The sequence below is a fragment of the Tachysurus vachellii genome, chromosome 7 (assembly GCF_030014155.1).
Source record: "Tachysurus vachellii isolate PV-2020 chromosome 7, HZAU_Pvac_v1, whole genome shotgun sequence".
Classification (NCBI taxonomy): Eukaryota; Metazoa; Chordata; class Actinopteri; order Siluriformes; family Bagridae; genus Tachysurus; species Tachysurus vachellii.
The window spans coordinates 8,353,813-8,372,431 of record NC_083466.1 but is presented as its reverse complement, the minus strand read 5'-3'; the positions used below and the strand labels follow the sequence as shown (position 1 = coordinate 8,372,431).

The 18,619-nt window shown below is 39.7% G+C and overlaps 1 protein-coding gene across 1 annotated transcript; it reads right to left on the bottom strand.

The window, feature by feature from the left end:
- Positions 1 to 8,722: 8,722 nt before the first annotated feature.
- Positions 8,723 to 18,381, bottom strand: klhl18 (kelch-like family member 18). The gene is made up of 10 exons (XM_060874029.1): positions 18,178 to 18,381; positions 15,568 to 15,698; positions 15,147 to 15,287; positions 14,862 to 15,060; positions 13,758 to 13,918; positions 13,046 to 13,182; positions 12,675 to 12,897; positions 11,384 to 11,488; positions 11,173 to 11,284; positions 8,723 to 10,406 (listed from the first exon to the last, which is right to left on the bottom strand). The coding sequence occupies exons 1-10, from the start codon at positions 18,310 to 18,312 to the stop codon at positions 10,020 to 10,022; spliced, it is 1,731 nt and encodes a 576-aa protein (XP_060730012.1). The 5' UTR covers positions 18,313 to 18,381; the 3' UTR covers positions 8,723 to 10,019.
- Between the last annotated feature and the right edge of the window lie 238 nt (positions 18,382 to 18,619).

The following is an 18,619-nucleotide window of genomic DNA, read 5'->3' as shown; positions in this document are numbered from 1 at the left end:
CAGCTTGGCGGTGCTGGGGATTGACACCCCAGCTTTGTTTGTATTTATTTATTTATTTGTTTGTTTGTTATTGTACAGTTCACCGTAAGAAGTCTGTCCGATCTCAGAATGTGATCATGTTCTGTGTCTGATCCACATAGATATAAGATTCTAAGTTTTTAACCATATCACATGACGTTCATCAGACATTTTTTTTCTCCTCTACAACCATAAACTAAACTCTAAAGTACAATGCTAGGACAATGATGTCTCACTAAAACTTCACTGCCTGTAAACATCTTGCAGTTCTGCTCCACCCTGTACAATCTGTTACATCTTCTCTACTATGTATACAACTACCTATCAAATTAAACTATAAAACATAAACTGTACTGCAAAAGTCTGCATAGTTATTATGCAGGATGCCATTCAGTGTGTCAGGTTTGACTTATGTTCATTAGGATTGCAAGGTGACACTCTAAGGTCAAAATAACATACCTGGGGACACTATAGGTACAGTCTAAGGTCAAAATAACATACCTGGGGACACTATAGGTACAGTCTAAGGTCAAAATAACATACCTGGGGACACTATAGGTACAGTCTAAGGTCAAAATAACATACCTGGGGACACTATAGGTACAGTCTAAGGTCAAAATAACATACCTGGGGACACTATAGGTACAGTCTAAGGTCAAAATAACATACCTGGGGACACTATAGGTACAGTCTAAGGTCAAAATAACATACCTGGGGACACTATAGGTACAGTCTAAGGTCAAAATAACATACCTGGGGACACTATAGGTACAGTCTAAGGTCAAAATAACATACCTGGGGACACTATAGGTACAGTCTAAGGTCAGAATAATACTGTACCTAGGCTAGGAACTCGGAACACCGGGAGCTTGGGAGTGGCATATATAGCTCGACAGAGAGAGAGAAAAATTGTTAGGTATGACTGTAATCAGTGATGGACAATGTAAATTATGTGCAAAGTGCAGACAGGGACTCTGGCAAGACTAGCTATGACAGCATAACTAAAAGGCTAGGGCCAGAAGGTGTGACAGACATGATGGCTTCCTGGGATGTAAAGCGTCCCACCACCACAGTCTGCAAACCTGAGCAACTTGCGAGGGTGGTAAGCCGACAGCATCCAGACATCCCAGTTCACCAAACATGCCCATGAACCCTCCAGATATACTATTTTACCTAAGAAAAGCTATTCATAAAAAGATAGACTAAACAAATGTGTTTGTAGCCTGGACTTAAACACTGAGACTGTGTCTGAGTCCCGAACACTAATTGGAAGTCTGTTCCATAACTGTGGTGCTCTGTGGGAAAAAGCTCTGCCCCCTGCTGTAGCGTTTTGTACTTGAGGTACTACCAAGTAGCCTGCACCTTTTGTTCGAAGTAGGCATGATAGATGATAAAAAAAATAAAAAAAAAAGATCTCTCAGGTACTGTGGCGTTTAGGTTTACAGTAGGTGGTGCTTTATAGGTTAATAATAGTATTTTATAATCAATGCAAAACTTGACTGGGAGCAAATGCACTGAGGATAAGATATATCTTCAGGTGATATGTTCATATCTTCTGGCTCTATTTAGGAGTCTAGCTGCTGCGTTCTGGACTAACTGGAGCTTGTTTATGCTCCTACTGGAACATCCAGACAGTGAGGCATTACAATAATACAACCTAGAGGTAAAAAAAATGCATGAACTAGTGTTTCATGTAATGAGATCATATTTCTTATCTTAGCAATATTTCTGAGATGAAAGGGGGCTACCCTTGTGATATTATTTATATGAGCTTTAAATGAGAGACCGGTATCAATAATCACACCAAGGTCTTTTACTGCTGCACATGATGTAAAAGAAAGACCATCCAGAGTTACTCTGTAATCACAAAGCTGCCTGTGGACCTAGAAAAAAGCACTTCTGTCTTGTCAGAGTTGACAAGGAGGAAGTTAGTAAGCATCCACTGTCTAATGTCCTTCACACAATCTTCAATCGTATTAAGCTGGTGACTCACATCTGACTGAGCTGAAACATATAGCTGCATGTCATCAACATAATAGTTTAAGCCAATACCGTGTTTACGAACAATTGCACCAAAGGGTAGCATACTGTATATAGGGAGAAAAGCAATGGGCCTAAAACAGAACCTTTCGGTACACCAAACATTACCTTAGTTTGTTTAGAGTGGTCACCATTTAGATCTAGGAACTGATATCGATCTGTCAAATTAGACTTGATCCAGAAGAGGGCTGTCCCTTTAACATTAACATGTTCTAGTTTTTCAAGTAGAATAGCATGGTCAATGGTATCAAAAGCTGCACTAAGATCAAGTAATATTCGCAAAGAGACACAACCCTGATCAGAGGCCGGTAACAGGTCATTTACAACTTTAACCAGCGCTGTGCTTTGATGAGGCCTAAATCCTGACTGATACATTTCATGAATATTATTCCTATGTAGATATGAGCATAACTGCTGAGCTACAATCTTTTCTAGGATCTTGGAGATACAGGGGAGGTTTGATATTGGCCTATAGTTGGACAGCTGGGTTGGGTCGAGGTCAGGTTTTTTAATCAAAGGTTTGATAACTGCTAGCTTAAAATATTTCAGCACATAGCCAGTGACAGAGAAGAATTTATTATTGTTAAAATGGGTTGGTTGGATAGCTACTGGTAATATCTGTTTAAAGAAGCATGTGGGTAAGGGATCAAGTATGCAGGTTGATCATTTTGAAGAAGAAATCAGTGAAAATAAGTCAGTCTTCTGAAAGGGATATCTATGGCATTATCTATCAATTTGTTTGCTATTAAATTAATGGTCTGAATTTTATGCATGATGTTATCAACTTTTCCATTGAAATAATTCATGAAGTCATTACTGCTACAAATAGATGGTATGCGCATTTTGACAGTGTTTATATTCCTGGTTAATTTTGCTACAGTATTAAATAAAAATTTATGATTATTTTTGTTATCTTTAATAAGGCTGGAGAAATACACTGATCTAGCAGCACTAAGAGATTTTTTCTTTCCATGCTAATCAAAATACTGATAATTTAGTTTGACCCCATTTACATTCTAATTTCCTAGCAGATTGTTTTAAAGTTTATGTGTTGTTGTACCAAGGTGCAAGTTTTTTCACTCTAATTGCTTTCCTTTTAAGTGAAAACACTGACTCTAATAATCAATCAGGGGGGCACGGTGGCTTAGTGGTTAGCACGTCCGCCTCACACCTCCAGGGTTGGATGTTCGATTCCCGCCTCCGCCTTATGTGTGTGGAGTTTGCATGTTCTCCCCGTGCCTCGGGGGTTTCCTCCGGGTACTCCGGTTTCCTCCCCCGGTCCAAAGACATGCATGGTAGGTTGATTGGCATTTCTGGAAAATTGTCCATAGTGTGTGATTGCGTGAGTGAATGAGTGTGTGTGTGTGTGTGCCCTGCGATGAGTTGGCACTCCGTCCAGGGTGTATCCTGCCTTGATGCCCGATGACGCCTGAGAGGCACAGGCTCCCCGTGACCCAAGGTAGTTCGGATAAGCGGTAGAAGATGAATGAATGAATAATAATCAATCACCTGATCAGGTTCTGTGGGGTCAGATAGTGATCCAATCATGGATGATAATTCTGGAAGACTGTTGGCAAATCTCTGCAGTAGTGGGTGTAAATGTACATTTAATAACGTGACGTGGCAAATTGCAAATATCATGTCCGAAGCACAATTTAAATGAAATGAGATAATGGTCAGAGATAGCTTCTGATTGAGGCACTGTGACTATATGTTTTATATTTAATCTGAGGGTTAGCACGAGATTCAGTACATTCTGATTCACCCCTACTGAATCTAAGATGGAAACAACTGGTGTTCTCAGAGGATCTTCTAACTTATCAAAATGAATATGAAAGTCTCCAACAATTACTGCTTTTTCTAAAGAAACATCTAGGTTTAAAATGAAATCTGCAAATTCACAGAGGAATTCAGAATATGGTCCAGGAGGTCTGTAAATAACAATAAGAGGAACTGGGTTCTTAATGTTGCACTCTCACATATGCACACAAAAAAAAATCCATGATGTCTCTTGCTCTAGCAACCGTGTATAGACCCCCAGGGCCCTACACTGATTTTCGTAGAGAATTTGCAGGTTTTCTTTCAGCCCTTTTGGTTAATTTTAAAACGTTAATTGTAGGAGATTTTAACATTCACATTGACAATACAAACGATGATTTAGGACTCAAATTTATGGACCTACTAAACTCATTTGGCCTTAAACAAAACATCACTAGACCAACACATCGTCTTAATCATAAGCTAGATTTAATATCACAATAATAATTACATAGATAAATTAAATAGATATGTAATTATTATTGTGATATTATTAAATCTAGCTTATGATTAATGTGTTGGCCTAGTGATGTTTTGTTTAAGCCCAAATGAGTTTAGTAGGTTCAGAAATTTGAGTATATCATACCTCAAAGTGATGACATCACAGACCATTACCTTATACTCTACACACTACCTATAGGACAGACTAAACTTGTCTCACCATGTTATCGACTTGGTAGAACTATTATTCCGACCACCAAAGACAGATTCACAATATACCATTAGACACAAACGATCTAGATGTAATGACTAACAGCACAAGCACTATCTTCACTAGCACATTAGACATTTTTGGCCCCATCCGATTAAAGGTTAGAGACAAAACATCTACACCTTGGTATAATAGTCATATTCACACCCTCAAGAGAGCAACCCGTAACCTCAAGCGAAAATGGAGAAAAACTAAATGAGGTTTTTAGAATTGCGTATAAGGACAGTATGTCCAGCTATAGACAGGCAATAAAAGCTGCTAGAGTTGAGCACCTGAGCAAACTCATAGAAAATAACCAAAACGATCCCAGATTCTTATTTAGCACAGTGGCTAGATTAACAAAAAGCAGAGATCTGAACACACTATTCCATTATTAGTGCTGCATTTGACACTATAGAACACAACATTCTCCTAAATCACTTACAATATAACACAGGTATCCAGGGACAATCTTTAAGTTGATTTAGATCCTACCTGTCTGATCGATGCCATTTTGTAGAATTAAATGGTGAATCCTCTAGTTTATTGCCAGTTAATTATGGGGTCCTTTAAGCATCAGTTCTAGGACCTCTGCTTTTCCTGATATAAATGCTTCCCTTAGGGAACATCATTAGAAGGCATGGGATTAGGTTCCACTGTTATGCTGATGATACCCAGTTATACATCTCACCAAAACCAGATGAAATAGCTAAATTGTCCAAATTATCTGAGTGCGTTGAAGAGATAAATGATTGGATGACCTGTAATTTTCTGTTGTTAAACTCTGATAAGACAGAAATACTAATTATCGCTCCAAAAACCAGTACACAGAAGCTCTCACACTTCAATTTCCATTTAGAGGGATGTACTGTAACTATTATCTCAACAGTGAAAGACCTGGGTGTTATGTTAGACAGCAACTTGTATTTTGAAAATCATTCATTCATTCATTCATCTTCTACCGCTTATCCGAACTACCTCGGGTCACGGGGAGCCTGTGCCTATCTCAGGCGTCATCGGGCATCAAGGCAGGATACACCCTGAACGGAGTGCCAACCCATCGCAGGGCACACACACACACTCTCATTCACTCACACAATCACACACTAGGGACAATTTTCCAGAGATGCCAATCAACCTACCATGCATGTCTTTGGACCGGGGGAGGAAACCGGAGTACCCGGAGGAAACCCCCGAGGCACGGGGAGTTTTGAAAATCATATCGTCCATATTACAAAAACATCCTTCTTCCACCTTCCACCTCCTGCATTTTTAATAAATAGGTTACAGTTAGTCCAAAATGCAGCTGCCAGAGTTTTTAAAAGGACAAGAAAATATGATCATATAACCCTAATTCTATCATCTTTACACTGGCTACCTGTAATGTTTAGTATTGATCACAAACTGCTGCTACTTACATCCAAGGCTCTTAATGGTTTAGCTCATGTATCTAACTAGTCTTCTAACACATTACAATAGTTTAATGCTATCTGAGATCACAAAACTCAGGATTTCTGGTAGTTCCCAGAATATCTAAGTCTACTAAAGGTGGTAAAGCATTTTCATATTTAGCTCCCAAACTTTGGAATAGTCTTCCTGATGGTGTTCGGGGCTCAGACACACTTTCCCAGTTTAAATGTAGATTAAAAAACTTCTCTCTTTAGTCAGGCATACACATATTTCCCATAATTTTGTGCTCTAATACATCTGACCAAATGCACATTATCATCTAGTTCTTGCTAACATTATGAACAGCAGCTACGTTAATCCATCTCCACTGCTTCTCTCTTTCTACCCATCCTGAGGCATCCAGATATTGTACCAGCTCAGATGTCTTCCATGCCATGAAGATTTTGGACCTCCACTGAGATGAGGCTGACTCTGTTAAGATCCTGAGGCATCTAGAGATTTACCAGCTCCAGTTAGACTCTGCTGTACTAAAGAAGAGATGCCAATTCCATGTGGTCTTTGAGGACAACAATCTCCTCATCAATACAACATTTGTCGGACTGTATATTTATATTCACACTTTAGGGATACTCTAAGGTCAGAATAACATACCTACGGACACTCTAAGATAAGAATAACATTCCTGGGGACACACTAGGGACACTCTAAGGTCAGAATAATATACCTACGGACACTCTAAGATAAGAATAACATTCCTGGGGACACACTAGGGACACTCTAAGATAAGAATAACATTCCTGGGGACACACTAGGGACACTAAGATAAGAATAACATTCCTGGGGACACACTAGGGACACTCTAAGGTAAGAATAACATTCCTGGGGACACACTAGGGACACTAAGATAAGAAGAACATTCCTGGGGACACACTAGGGACACTCTAAGGTCAGAATAATATACCTTGGGATACTCTACGAACATTCTGAGGTTAAAATAACAAATAGTGGCACTCTAGAGACACTCTAGGATCATAAAAACATATCTGGGGACACTCTTAAGGACACAAAATATACCTAGCTAAACCCTAATAAGTCACAAACTAATAATCAAACAAGATACAAAAGAAAACAAAAAAGACCTGGGGACACTGGAAGGTCACAAAAGTAGATCTAGGGACACTCTAGAGTATAAAAAAACTTGTGGAGCCCCAAAGTCACAAAAACATTGTGACCGGGACATTCTAAGGTGACAAAAACAGACCCGTGGGGACACCCTAAGCACACAAAAAAAGACCTGAGGACACTGACAGGTCACAAAAGTACAACTTGGTACACACAATGGAAACTTAAGGCAGGGGTCGGAGCCGGAGCCGCAAGTGGCTCTTTCATGCCTCTGCTGCGGCTCCCTGTAGATTTGGAAAATAAATATTTAATTTAAATTTATTTTATTTTAGTTAGTTAGTTTTTTAAAAAATGAAATTCTAAGCTTATGATGCTCTTGTAACATTCAAATAAACCTGTTTAATTTTTTTTGCTGCTCAAAATATGCGTTATAACTGCCGACTTGCGAAATCCGACACAGAAGCAGACGCAGTTTTGGTTTGCTGCAGCCGGCAAGTTAAAATTACTTAAGTAAAGTTGGCCGCATATTCACAGATTGGAGTTTCCCGAGTCAGTAACTCCTGAGCTAAACGCTGTTACTACACAAATAACACCTCTGTTTTATCGTAGTAATGTAGAGAGGCAGCTACAACCCAATTTTCCTCAAAATCAGCTTTCCTCCACGGTGGACAAAATACATAAGTCTCTGCTAAATACTATAAAAAGTATTACTAAAAAAATACATAAAGAACACAGATCAGATAAAGTCAGAAGCAGCTAGCTATTTAGGTCTTTAACCAGGTAGTCAGTTAGATGCAGAAACCTTTTTTTAATGCTCATAAATCTTTAACATGGAGGAAACATTGTTTTCTGACCACAATGTCACAATTCCTAAACCACACAGTAGCTACTTTACCTTTTGTCATTACACCACTGCGTTATTACTATTTAAGCATACACGTTAATGTGCATTATGTGGTTTGGAACACAGCTTGTTAAATTAACATTATGAAACAGTGTTTTTTAAAATAACAGCGAGGGAACAATTTCATTTCATTGTGTAGCTTTAACTGTTGTACTGTTATCCTGTTATTCAAGCACACTTCAAGCTGTTTGTGAGCATAAATTCATCGCAAAAAAAATCACGTCTTACCAAATGTTTGTTCAATGAAAAAAAAAAAAAAAAACTTGATTTATTTCGGAAATTTACAAAACGATGTCCATGACGTGAAAAAGACTCACAAATTCAAGATTTCAGTCACTGATTTGGAGATCCTTCAGTCGAAACTGAAACGGTGTTAGCAGAGCGACTGCCTCCGTCTCCCAACTACGCAAGCTCAAGCTCTCCCATCTGAATCAGAGGTAGCTAAATATGCTCAGAGAGATGTCAAGACCAGAGATTCATTCACTAGGCCTTACGAACCTATATATATATATATATATATATATATATATATATATATATATATATATATATATATATATAAATAATATTACACTATAAGATCTATAAACTTCATTCTCAATATTAAGATAGATTACTGAAGTCATTAAAAAAAATAACCTAAAAAAATTGTGGTCCAGAAATAAAAAAAAATTATAATAAAATAAAGTAGTATAAAATACTGCACCATGACTGAACGATACAATACATAATCTAAGCTATATTTCATATGAAACATCAATCAAGATCAGCAGAGGAATGGGCAGAAAAGGAGGAAAGGAACAGACAGATATCAAATACTCTAAATTCACAGTCAGTTATCCCAAATTAGTTGTTACCTGTAATTACACAAAGCAGCTGGCTGGGAATTAAAAAAAAAAATAAAAATACAAAGCCCATATTTGCACACCCAAACCTGGGGATTTTAATTTTCCCCACTAGGAATTAATGCCACCGTACAGATAAAGGACATAATGCTGACGATGCTGGTCGTTGGTTAATTCCACATCACCACCACATTTCACGTCTTTTTGGTATAAAATGCATTGATTTCCATCGGAATGTAGAGCTATTCAGGAGGTAAGACAGGTCTCTGTTATCGTCATTCTCGTCAGTCCCAAAGATTTTCCCTCCACCAGGAGGCACCACAGTGTCTCAAACAACGCAGCCTCTTCAGTGAGAGCTCAGAGAAGTGGTAAATTATGATCCTGGAGGAGTCTGGTGTGATGGCTGTATGAAATATGGCACATCTGGTGGATGTTTTGCACAGTTACATCGAAGTTCTTTTGGTCTGCCGATGCTGCGTTTATTGCAACGCTCTGAGCAAAAGATAACCCAAAAAAAAAAAAAAATCAAGCACACACACACACTAAGTAATCTAAATAAGCTTCTGATATCCCTATAAATAACGCAAGTATACTCTCCCAAAGAACATATATTTTCTTGTCAGTGGTTAGCTTGTACCATCCTGCAGATATCAAGTACGCTTTCAGTTCATAAAGCGATTTCATCCCTCAATGTCTCTGTCTCTCTCTGACACACACACATACACACACACACACACACACACACACAGAGTGGTCTGTATCCTAAACTGAAGAACCCTAATACACAAACTGCCAAACACGGTCATTATATTTTCTTTTTCTCTCTTTCTTTGTTCTTTCCCTTTTTTCCTAAACAAACTCCCACACACTCTGTTCAAACTCGCCAATGTCTCAGCAGAACGTAACCGCACAATTGCACAATTTAATAACAACACCTGCCAAGGAGCTCCCCAAATGAAAGTACGTATGACTTTAAAAATTTGCGATCAGAATAAAGACATTACACCACGTCGCTATCAAAATGCTGCACAGTGGGTACACTGTGTGTGTAGGGGTTTTTTTTGTTCTTTTTTGGAATGGCAAGTACAACAGCACAGCCCTTCCAATGCAAATGTGAGTTGGGAGAGGAGTGCATTATGAAAGTTATCAGCTTAGAAAAACGAGTTTTTGGCTAAGCTGGTTGCAGGGGTATACAGCCCACCCCGACGCCGCCTTCATGGCACACCATGGGTGCCATAAACATCCAGCGGTTGGTCTCTGGGTCATACATCTCCACCGAGCTGAGGTTAGACTGGCCATCGTAGCCCCCGACAGCGTACAGATGGCCACAGTTGGCTACCAGTGAGACTCGACTGCGTCGTGTGTTCATGGCCACTAGATGGCACCACTGCTTGGCTACAGAGCTGTACACTTCAGCACTGCTCAGGAAACCGGAGCCGTCATAGCCTCCCGCAACATATAGGTGACTTCCCAAAGCTGCTGCGCCATGCCTGCACCTCTTGTTCAGCATGGGGGACAAGGGATGCCACTGCGCTGTGTGCTGGTTGTAATACTCCACCTAGTGGACGGGAGGAATGAATGTTACGCTTTGTATAACTCAAGCTACATTCACACATTCAGTGAGTTTATCGCTTTAAGTCACTGTACTATGACGTCACCAGTTGGTGCTCCTACTAATGATTGTCATAGTAAAAAGATTTATCAGTGGGTGGTTAAACTAGCATTCAAAATCATTTTTTTGCTACTAAAATAAAATATTCTGGACAGCGATTTGGTGTTTATAAGACTCACTAGTGTATAAACAAGCATCATATCATAGGAGATAAAGGAAAAGCAGTGTGCACACTAATGTCTTCAACCATATTGGAAGTTGCTGCACCCAGTCATTACATTTCTGTGTAAAGTTAAACTTTGCTTAACTTTGTCCCATCGCTATATGTCCCAATGGTTACTTTGTTAAATATATATTGGGTTAATTTGTCCCAATATAATCGCCAATGGTTACTAGAAATCAATAGAATTACATTACAAACCTAAAATTAGAAAACGTTATTTAAAATAAATAAAAATAAATAAATAAATAAATAAACACTTGTAACACTAAAAGTGCACAAAACGTTTTAATCATGTAGCAAATAATGCAAAGGAAAATTTGAAGTTTCACAACACTTCTCCATTTCACGAGTCTGGTTTTCCGCGATAATTCAGGGATAAAAATGTCAGCAGATTGTAGACTTTTGAAATTTTGACCCCATGTACACAGAAGAGTAAAATTATGCAAACAGATTCACATGTTCAGAATCGTTTAGAGTCGCCGCACTAACCGTGTTGAAAATCTGCAGACCGTCGTGACCACCGGAAACATGAATCCTGCCTTCAAATATTGTCACGCCAGCAGCACTGCGACTCGCACTCATCTCTGTTACTACTGTCCATCTGGAGAAAACACACACACACACACAAAATGACAAATTTCATTCCGATGTTGCGATCATGTATCATGACTATATAACAGTAACAGAAGGTCAGGCCAACCTGTCCGATTCTGGAGAATAGCACTCTACTGAATTTAGCGAGGACTTGCCGTCGTAGCCACCGCAGACGTATATGTGGCCGTCGACCACCACGGTTCCCATCGCACTTCAGACAGAGAGAAAACATAAGCTTGAAATATTCACCTTATAAAAAAAAAAAAATATCAGTAATCAATATTCACAGCCGGGACTAAAGTGCTTTATCTCCACTACGACCAGGAGAAAATACTTACTGAAGATAAATGAATATAATTATATAGTCAGAACTAAATGTTGTGAAATGTCTTGGAAGGCAAGTTCATTCTTATCACTTGTGCTATACAAACTACAAACGTGACTTTCATAAATGTCAAAAATGCAGTTTTTCACATAAGTTAGAAATTGCAGAAGTGCAGAATTCTGTAATGAAAGCGTTCCCTGAACAGTTTTACCCTTCCTGAAGCTCCCACACTGGAGACTCCTCCTTTACTGTTTACTTACAGAAAGCATTAGAACATCAACTAGACACTAACAAGCTTAGATTATGTTGCGAGTCCACCATAAGGGTCCCTGTGAATTAGCGGTTACTATAGAAGCGATAACAAGTCAGCATGGGCATGAAGATAAAGCTGATATTTTTCACTATTCCTATAGTTGTGCTTTTGTAGAATATTAAACAGACAATGTACATCTTAAAAATATTTTTCCCCGTACACTTTCTTCACTTTCCCGTCTGTATAGTTAATTTTATTTTTAGCCCCCAGGTGGTCCAGCGGCAGGATCCCGCGCTCTGATTGCAACGGCATGGGTTCGATTCCCGGGCAGGAAGCTAACCCGGCCACTGAAGAGGTGCCGGTCCCAAGCCCGGATAAAAATGAAGGGTTGCATCAGGAAGGACATCCGGTGTAAAACCCGTGCCAAAGCTAATATGCGGACAACACGACCTGCTGTGACGACCCGAAAAGGGAGCAACCGAAAGAAGAAGATAGTTCATTGTGTTCATTTTAGTATCTATTTTTTGCTGTATTCTCTTAATAATTAATTTGATTTTTTTTTTTTGTATTAAATTGTTTCATTAAATTTTGTTCCCTTTTATTTTTGTCGATTCTGTTATGTAAGACACGGACCGAATATGGATTTGAGTATGTCTCTGATAGCATCTGTTAGAGAAGAGGGCTTTGGGCAGAAAAATATGTGCCTTATATTAATATTCATGTTTAAATCACACGCCTGAATCTGTAAAATACAGCTGTGTAAAAAACCTGGCACTTCAGAAACCAAGCAATAGCTCCTACAAAGCACGCCATCCCCACCTGCGCTGACTGTTCATGCTGGCGACTTTACTCCACGTGTCTGTGTCTGGGTTGTAGACTTCCACCGTGCTTAGACGGGACTGGCCGTCGTAACCCCCGATAGCATACAGTAGTCCGTTGACCACAGCCACGCCCACTCGACTACGGGCCGTGCTCATTTGCTGACAGCGTTCCCAACAGTTAGCGATTGGATCAAACACTTCCACCACATTTAACGAGTCACCTGGAGATAAAACAAAGAGTTACAGGAACTCACAGGTCTTAACTAGTAACGTCTGAGCGTTCTCTGTTCTCCACTCTAGTCTCTATTACAAACACATAGGAATCTCTTTTGAAACTGAATTTTAGTCTAGAATGTCACTGGAAAGCACCTGCGCTGTTGAGTCCTCCGACAGCGTAGATTAGCCCGGCGATGGATGTGCAGCATCGTTGCCGCGTCTTATACGCAGGCAGGTGTGGCCGTCGCTCTGGCATTAGGTGATAATCCTTTGCTTCATCTACCAGATCCCTGTTGGAAGAGCAGCCAAACATAAACTACATGCAAACCATTTCACATCTGGTGAGCAGATTATTCCAGATGTGGCTCTCTTTAAATTAGAGTTTGTAATTAATTACGAAACAACATCCGAGCTCTTCCCAAAAAGAGTCAACCAAGGAAAAGGAATATAAATTTTTTCCGTTAGCTCCAGTTTTGTAAACTTTACTTATAAGCAACGCAAGCAAAGCAGCACCATCCATTAACTAGTGTAAAAGTAGCACGACACTTTGAATATTTTTACATAAAGTGTTGTTAGCTAGTTAGCTCAATGTTTAGAAAATAAAATGAAATATTCCTAGTTACCATGACAACTGGCTGTTACAAATATATTCCTAATTTATTCAAACAATTTGTTTTGATTATAATTATTATAAAGGCCGAGTAATAAACTGTTTTTCAGTATTTCAGCATTTTACAAGCTGTAGGAATCTCCATTCAGCTTTTCCTATACACGATATCTAACATTTCCACTACAGAGAGCTCTTCAGATTTAACAGGAGACTTAAAGCAGTCTCTAGGTACAGAGCAACTACACAGAAACAGACCTGCATTTGTGGCAGCAGCGCACCAGCTCGTCCTGTTGGACTCGATCAGCCAGGAACTGGGGTCGGCAAAGGGGCAGTCGGGTCTTGGAAAGCAGCTCGGGTAAACAGGTCTCGCGGTCTTCTCTCTGGTGTCTCACCCATGCAAGAACTGCTTCAAAAACCTACACCCAGACAAGTGTAGCCATGGTAACAGAGCACACTTTGTTCCTTAGCTCATGCAGATTAATAAAAAGATGTGACGTTAGGCGTTTCCTTGTTTGGAAAACATTTTACATAAAGCTAGTGAGCCAACATGGGGAAAAACATTGAAGTCGCACTATTATTTTTAAAAAAAAAAAAAAAAACAGCAACTATAGCTCCTAACTCTTTACCATTGGTCAGGAGATTTTGATTATTTTGCCTAGAACAGCACAATACAAAAGCACTTACAGCGATTCAGTTATGTTAGCTTAAACTGTACTCAAATAACCTTCTGCCTTATTTGTAATATATTCTAGTCTAAACACTGTAATTGTAATATATGTTATACACTTAACTGCTGTGACAAAACAGTTTCCCTCAGGGACCCATTTTTTCTCTCCCATGTATTTTCTCTCCCTGTCTCCGTCTGTCTCCGTCTGTCTCCGCCTGTCTCCGCCTGTCTCCCTGTCTTTGTCTGTCTCCGCCTGTCTCTCTGTCTTTGTCTGTCTCCGCCTGTCTCTCTGTCTTTGTCTGTCTCCGCCTGTCTCCCTGTCTTTGTCTGTCTCCGCCTGTCTCCCTGTCTTTGTCTGTCTCCGCCTGTCTCCCTGTCATTGTCTGTCTCCGCCTGTCTCCCTGTCATTGTCTGTCTCCGCCTGTCTCCCTGTCTTTGTCTGTCTCCGCCTGTCTCCCTGTCTTTGTCTGTCTCCGCCTGTCTCCCTGTCTTTGTCTGTCTCCGCCTGTCTCCCTGTCTCCGCCTGTCTCCGTCTGTCTCCGTCTGTCTCCCTGTCTTCGTCTGTCTCCGCCTGTCTCCCTGTCTTCGTCTGTCTCCCTGTCTTCGTCTGTCTCCCTGTCTTCGTCTGTCTCCCTCTTGGTCTAATGAGGCGGTTATATCAGTGCAGTGGTAAGTAAAATCTAAAATCAGACCTGCTCCTCAGCCTTGACGTTGAGCTCGTCGCAGCCCACCAGCTCGAGCACCTCATCTGGCCGCAGGCTCAGAAACTCCTCCGAAACAGAAACTTCCACAAAGTGCTGATGAACAAAGCTGTTGGCTGCATCATACAGCGTCGTGCACATCATGGTCTCTGCGAACTGACGCACACCCAGGCAGTTCTTTGGATGCAACCTGGGATTACAGTGAGGAAGAATCCCCGTTTGTCTATAAGCACAAGACGCTCTGCACGTTAAAATGTTGTGTTTGTGCAGTACTACCTCTCCTGGAGGAAAGAGCAGCAAGCGTCTTTAACGTTCTGCAGCTGTAGGAAACTGGCGCCGATCAGGAGCGCTTGGACGTTCTGCTGGTCTATGGCTATGTGTCCATTATAGGCAAAATTGATCAGCGCTTCAAGAGCACTTTGAAGGGATATAGAAAAAAAAAAAACACAAATCACCGTATTGTCAGCTGTTCAAGACAGACACACACACACACACACACACACACACACACACACACACACACACACACACACAATATATCTCAATTCACTGAGCTTTAAGCACATCAAGACCTGACAGTGTTTCCTGTTTGGCTTTAATGATTTTGGAGGTTTCAAGACACAAATAAAAAAATCATTTTAGAGCAAAACAGATGCGCAAAGGGGAAAATGTTTCCTCCGGTTTTATAACCAGTTACCTGGGATCCATGCCTTGCATGACAATCTCATCCTGTTTGCACTCAACCATGTCGTTGGTGAACATGGCATGAAAGTAGGGAATGGAAGCAGCCAGAACAATCCTGTGGGCACTAAACTTGTGCTCTCCCACCTACAACACACACACACACACACACACACACACACACACACACCAGAAACGTCATCATACACGCCTACATCGGCATATGTGCTTTACTCCTCCTACACATCATGGAGTGTTCAATTTCTCCGAATTCTGTTCCATTTCATAGAAAACATTCCATTTATGTCCCAAACCATGAAAAAGATTTAATAAAATATATCGGTATCAAATGAAGACAAAACATAACGATTTTTCGTTCTCTTTCCAACAAGAAGTCGATCTCGAAGAGATCAACTATTCACTGAGGAATCGTTTAGAAATGACACAAAAGCTGCATCAAAGAAAAAAACAACACCACGTTAACAAATGTAAAAGTGTGAAGGGTTTTGGATGTCAAATCTGTCTTGTCAAAAAATGACAGGTTAATATACATTTGAATAACGTGACCAAAATATGTATCAGACCTCCTCGAAGCGGTTTAAGTGGAAAATCTTGCATACCATTAGACTTTCATCTGTAGGTGTGGATCATTTCCATACATGTACATTACTTTCCCAGATATTATTTCCTTTCCAAACCAATTTTGTCTAAGATTACTCAGTAAGTACAAAACATGTATTATATAAAAACACTGCTTTTCCACAAGAAAAAAATAAATGAAACGATACAGAAAATGATTGAAGCAACACATGACAAATCAGACCATTTTTCAGACAAAATTAAAGCTACGTAGCAACATTCGGTTTAGCTGTTTTTAAAAGCGTCTTTGCACACATGCTGTAGAACTAATCCTTAAGAGGACTTTTATCAGACTGTATATTTATAATCACACCCTCCGGTGTCACCCATATGAGGATGAGGTTCCCCCATGGGTCTGGTTCCTCTCAAGGTTTCTTCCTTTACTATCTAAGGGAGTTTTTCCTCACCACAGTCACCTCAGACTTCCTCATTGGGGATAAATACAAACACATTAATTATATCTAATATTAATCGTGATTATATTTTGTATTATATTAATCTTTATATTAACCTTTTGTTTTATGTTTCTGTTCTGCTTTAAAACGACGTCCATTGTAAAAAGCGCTACACAAAATAAATTTGAATTGAATTGAATAAAACAACCTAGAGGAGCTCAAAGAATGGTGTTTAAAGAAAATATCGTGTTTGTTTTTTTTAATCAAAAAGCTAACAGAGTTCAACCATTTCTAGCATTTAGAGCATTCTAGGCTGCATGGCACAACAATAAAGCACACACACACACACACACATATATGCAGGCTTTGACAGATACTCAGGAGTAAAGTCGCCGCTTTGGGTGATTTACATAATCCTCTCCCTGGTGGCAGGTGTGTAGGAAAGACAAGGTCATGGGAGCAGTCAGGGTGAGAGACACATTTACAGGATTAATCAGCACACTGCCTATAAAATAGACTTTGGGTTCAGTCGGACAGACACAGCTGGAACAAGTAGACAAGGGTCATTTAAGCGTTTTAATCCAACACTAATCATAAACCAGATTAGCACAAGGACATTGTCACACGCATCGTCCTGACCGTGACAAACGTATGAGCAGATATAAACAGCTGACAACCAAAAGTGAATTATTTTCATAAGCAAATTGTCGGTTGGGATAAACAAACGACTGCCGTGGAAGCATGAGCCAACAAACCATAAACAAATATCTGAAAGGAAAAAAAAAACCCTATGATTTTAAATACGAACTCAACAGTGCAGGTGCTTTCTTATAAAAACAACAGATGAGATGAGAGCATTTTAAAACTGGACATTTTATTATTATTTTTTTCATAATAAGACAAAAAAAAAGTCTTTTTTTGGAGATTTTATTGATCATCTTTTGGTTGGTTTAACCAAAACAAAACAGAAAAGATTTTCTCCTAACCACAGAATTGTATTATTTGTCCTGCTGCTGAAGTGTCGTGTCATTTTAAACGTGGAATTGTTTTAAAAAATGTCAAGGAAGCTGATCTCATGATCTGGTTATCATTGTTTGTGATGTTATCATACACATAAATCCTATCACTTACTAACGTGTAACTTTAATAATAACTATAAGTGACAGTACTACAATAGTGTAAAATTAGGCAGCAGCTCAGGCTGATCTACAGAAGAGAAATGCAGCTCGTTAGATTTTACATTTCAGACCCAATTTTGTTGATATTCATCCGGAACAATTAGATAAAAAGCACGAATCTGATCTAAACGTTATACAGATACATTTACACCGACGTTAGCTCTGGGTGTTAGCAGTATGTTAGCCGATGCTAAGCTAGTAGGATAAACACATGACCCAAAACAAATGAGCACATATATGTCATCGACATTTTTAACAACGTACAAATCTACAGTTATTGATCTGTAACCCTTTATATGTTTGTTTATCTCCCTCACTGTCGCCAGGCTTCCTCATACTGACAAGCGGATCATGTAGCTTAGCATAAGCTGGGAAATTAGCAAGTAGCTCAAGACACAACAAAACATTTTGTACCTTAAGGGTAACATCACAGAGTTTCCCCTGCCGTCGGATTTCCTCCATGACCGAATAACCACGAGTTGGTAAATCGTGGACGGAGAAATGCATCAAATCTTCCAGTTCCTCGGATATCATGTCCCCCATCGTCATTGAAGGAAGGGAAAGCTAATTTTTAACAACGCGAGACCGCTTCCTGAACTTCGCGGGACACCGTAGCCAGTAGGATACTGAAGTAGCCGGTGGCGCTGAATTACACCGTCATGGACGCACGAGCTGTGTGTGTGTCAGTGTAGGCAAAACAAAACAAATCAAGCAAATACTGATTTATTATTATTTTTTATTCGTAAGAGTAGATTAATGTCGAAAACCGAGATATACTGTAGTGTCAGCTTTCACTTCTTTCTAATCCGTCTGTATTATTGTACTTGTCCTGCAGGGATTAAACTCTCACATGGTG

Coding starts and splice junctions, on each gene's coding strand:
- klhl18 (XM_060874029.1), bottom strand. CDS start 18,312: ATGACGATGGGGGACATGATATCCGAGGAACTGGAAGATTTGATGCAT. Junction 15,699..18,177: donor TCTGTGATGTTACCCTTAAG/GTACAAAATGTT, acceptor TGTGTGTTGTAG/GTGGGAGAGCACAAGTTTAG. Junction 13,919..14,861: donor ACGTCAAGGCTGAGGAGCAG/GTCTGATTTTAG, acceptor GTCTGGGTGTAG/GTTTTTGAAGCAGTTCTTGC.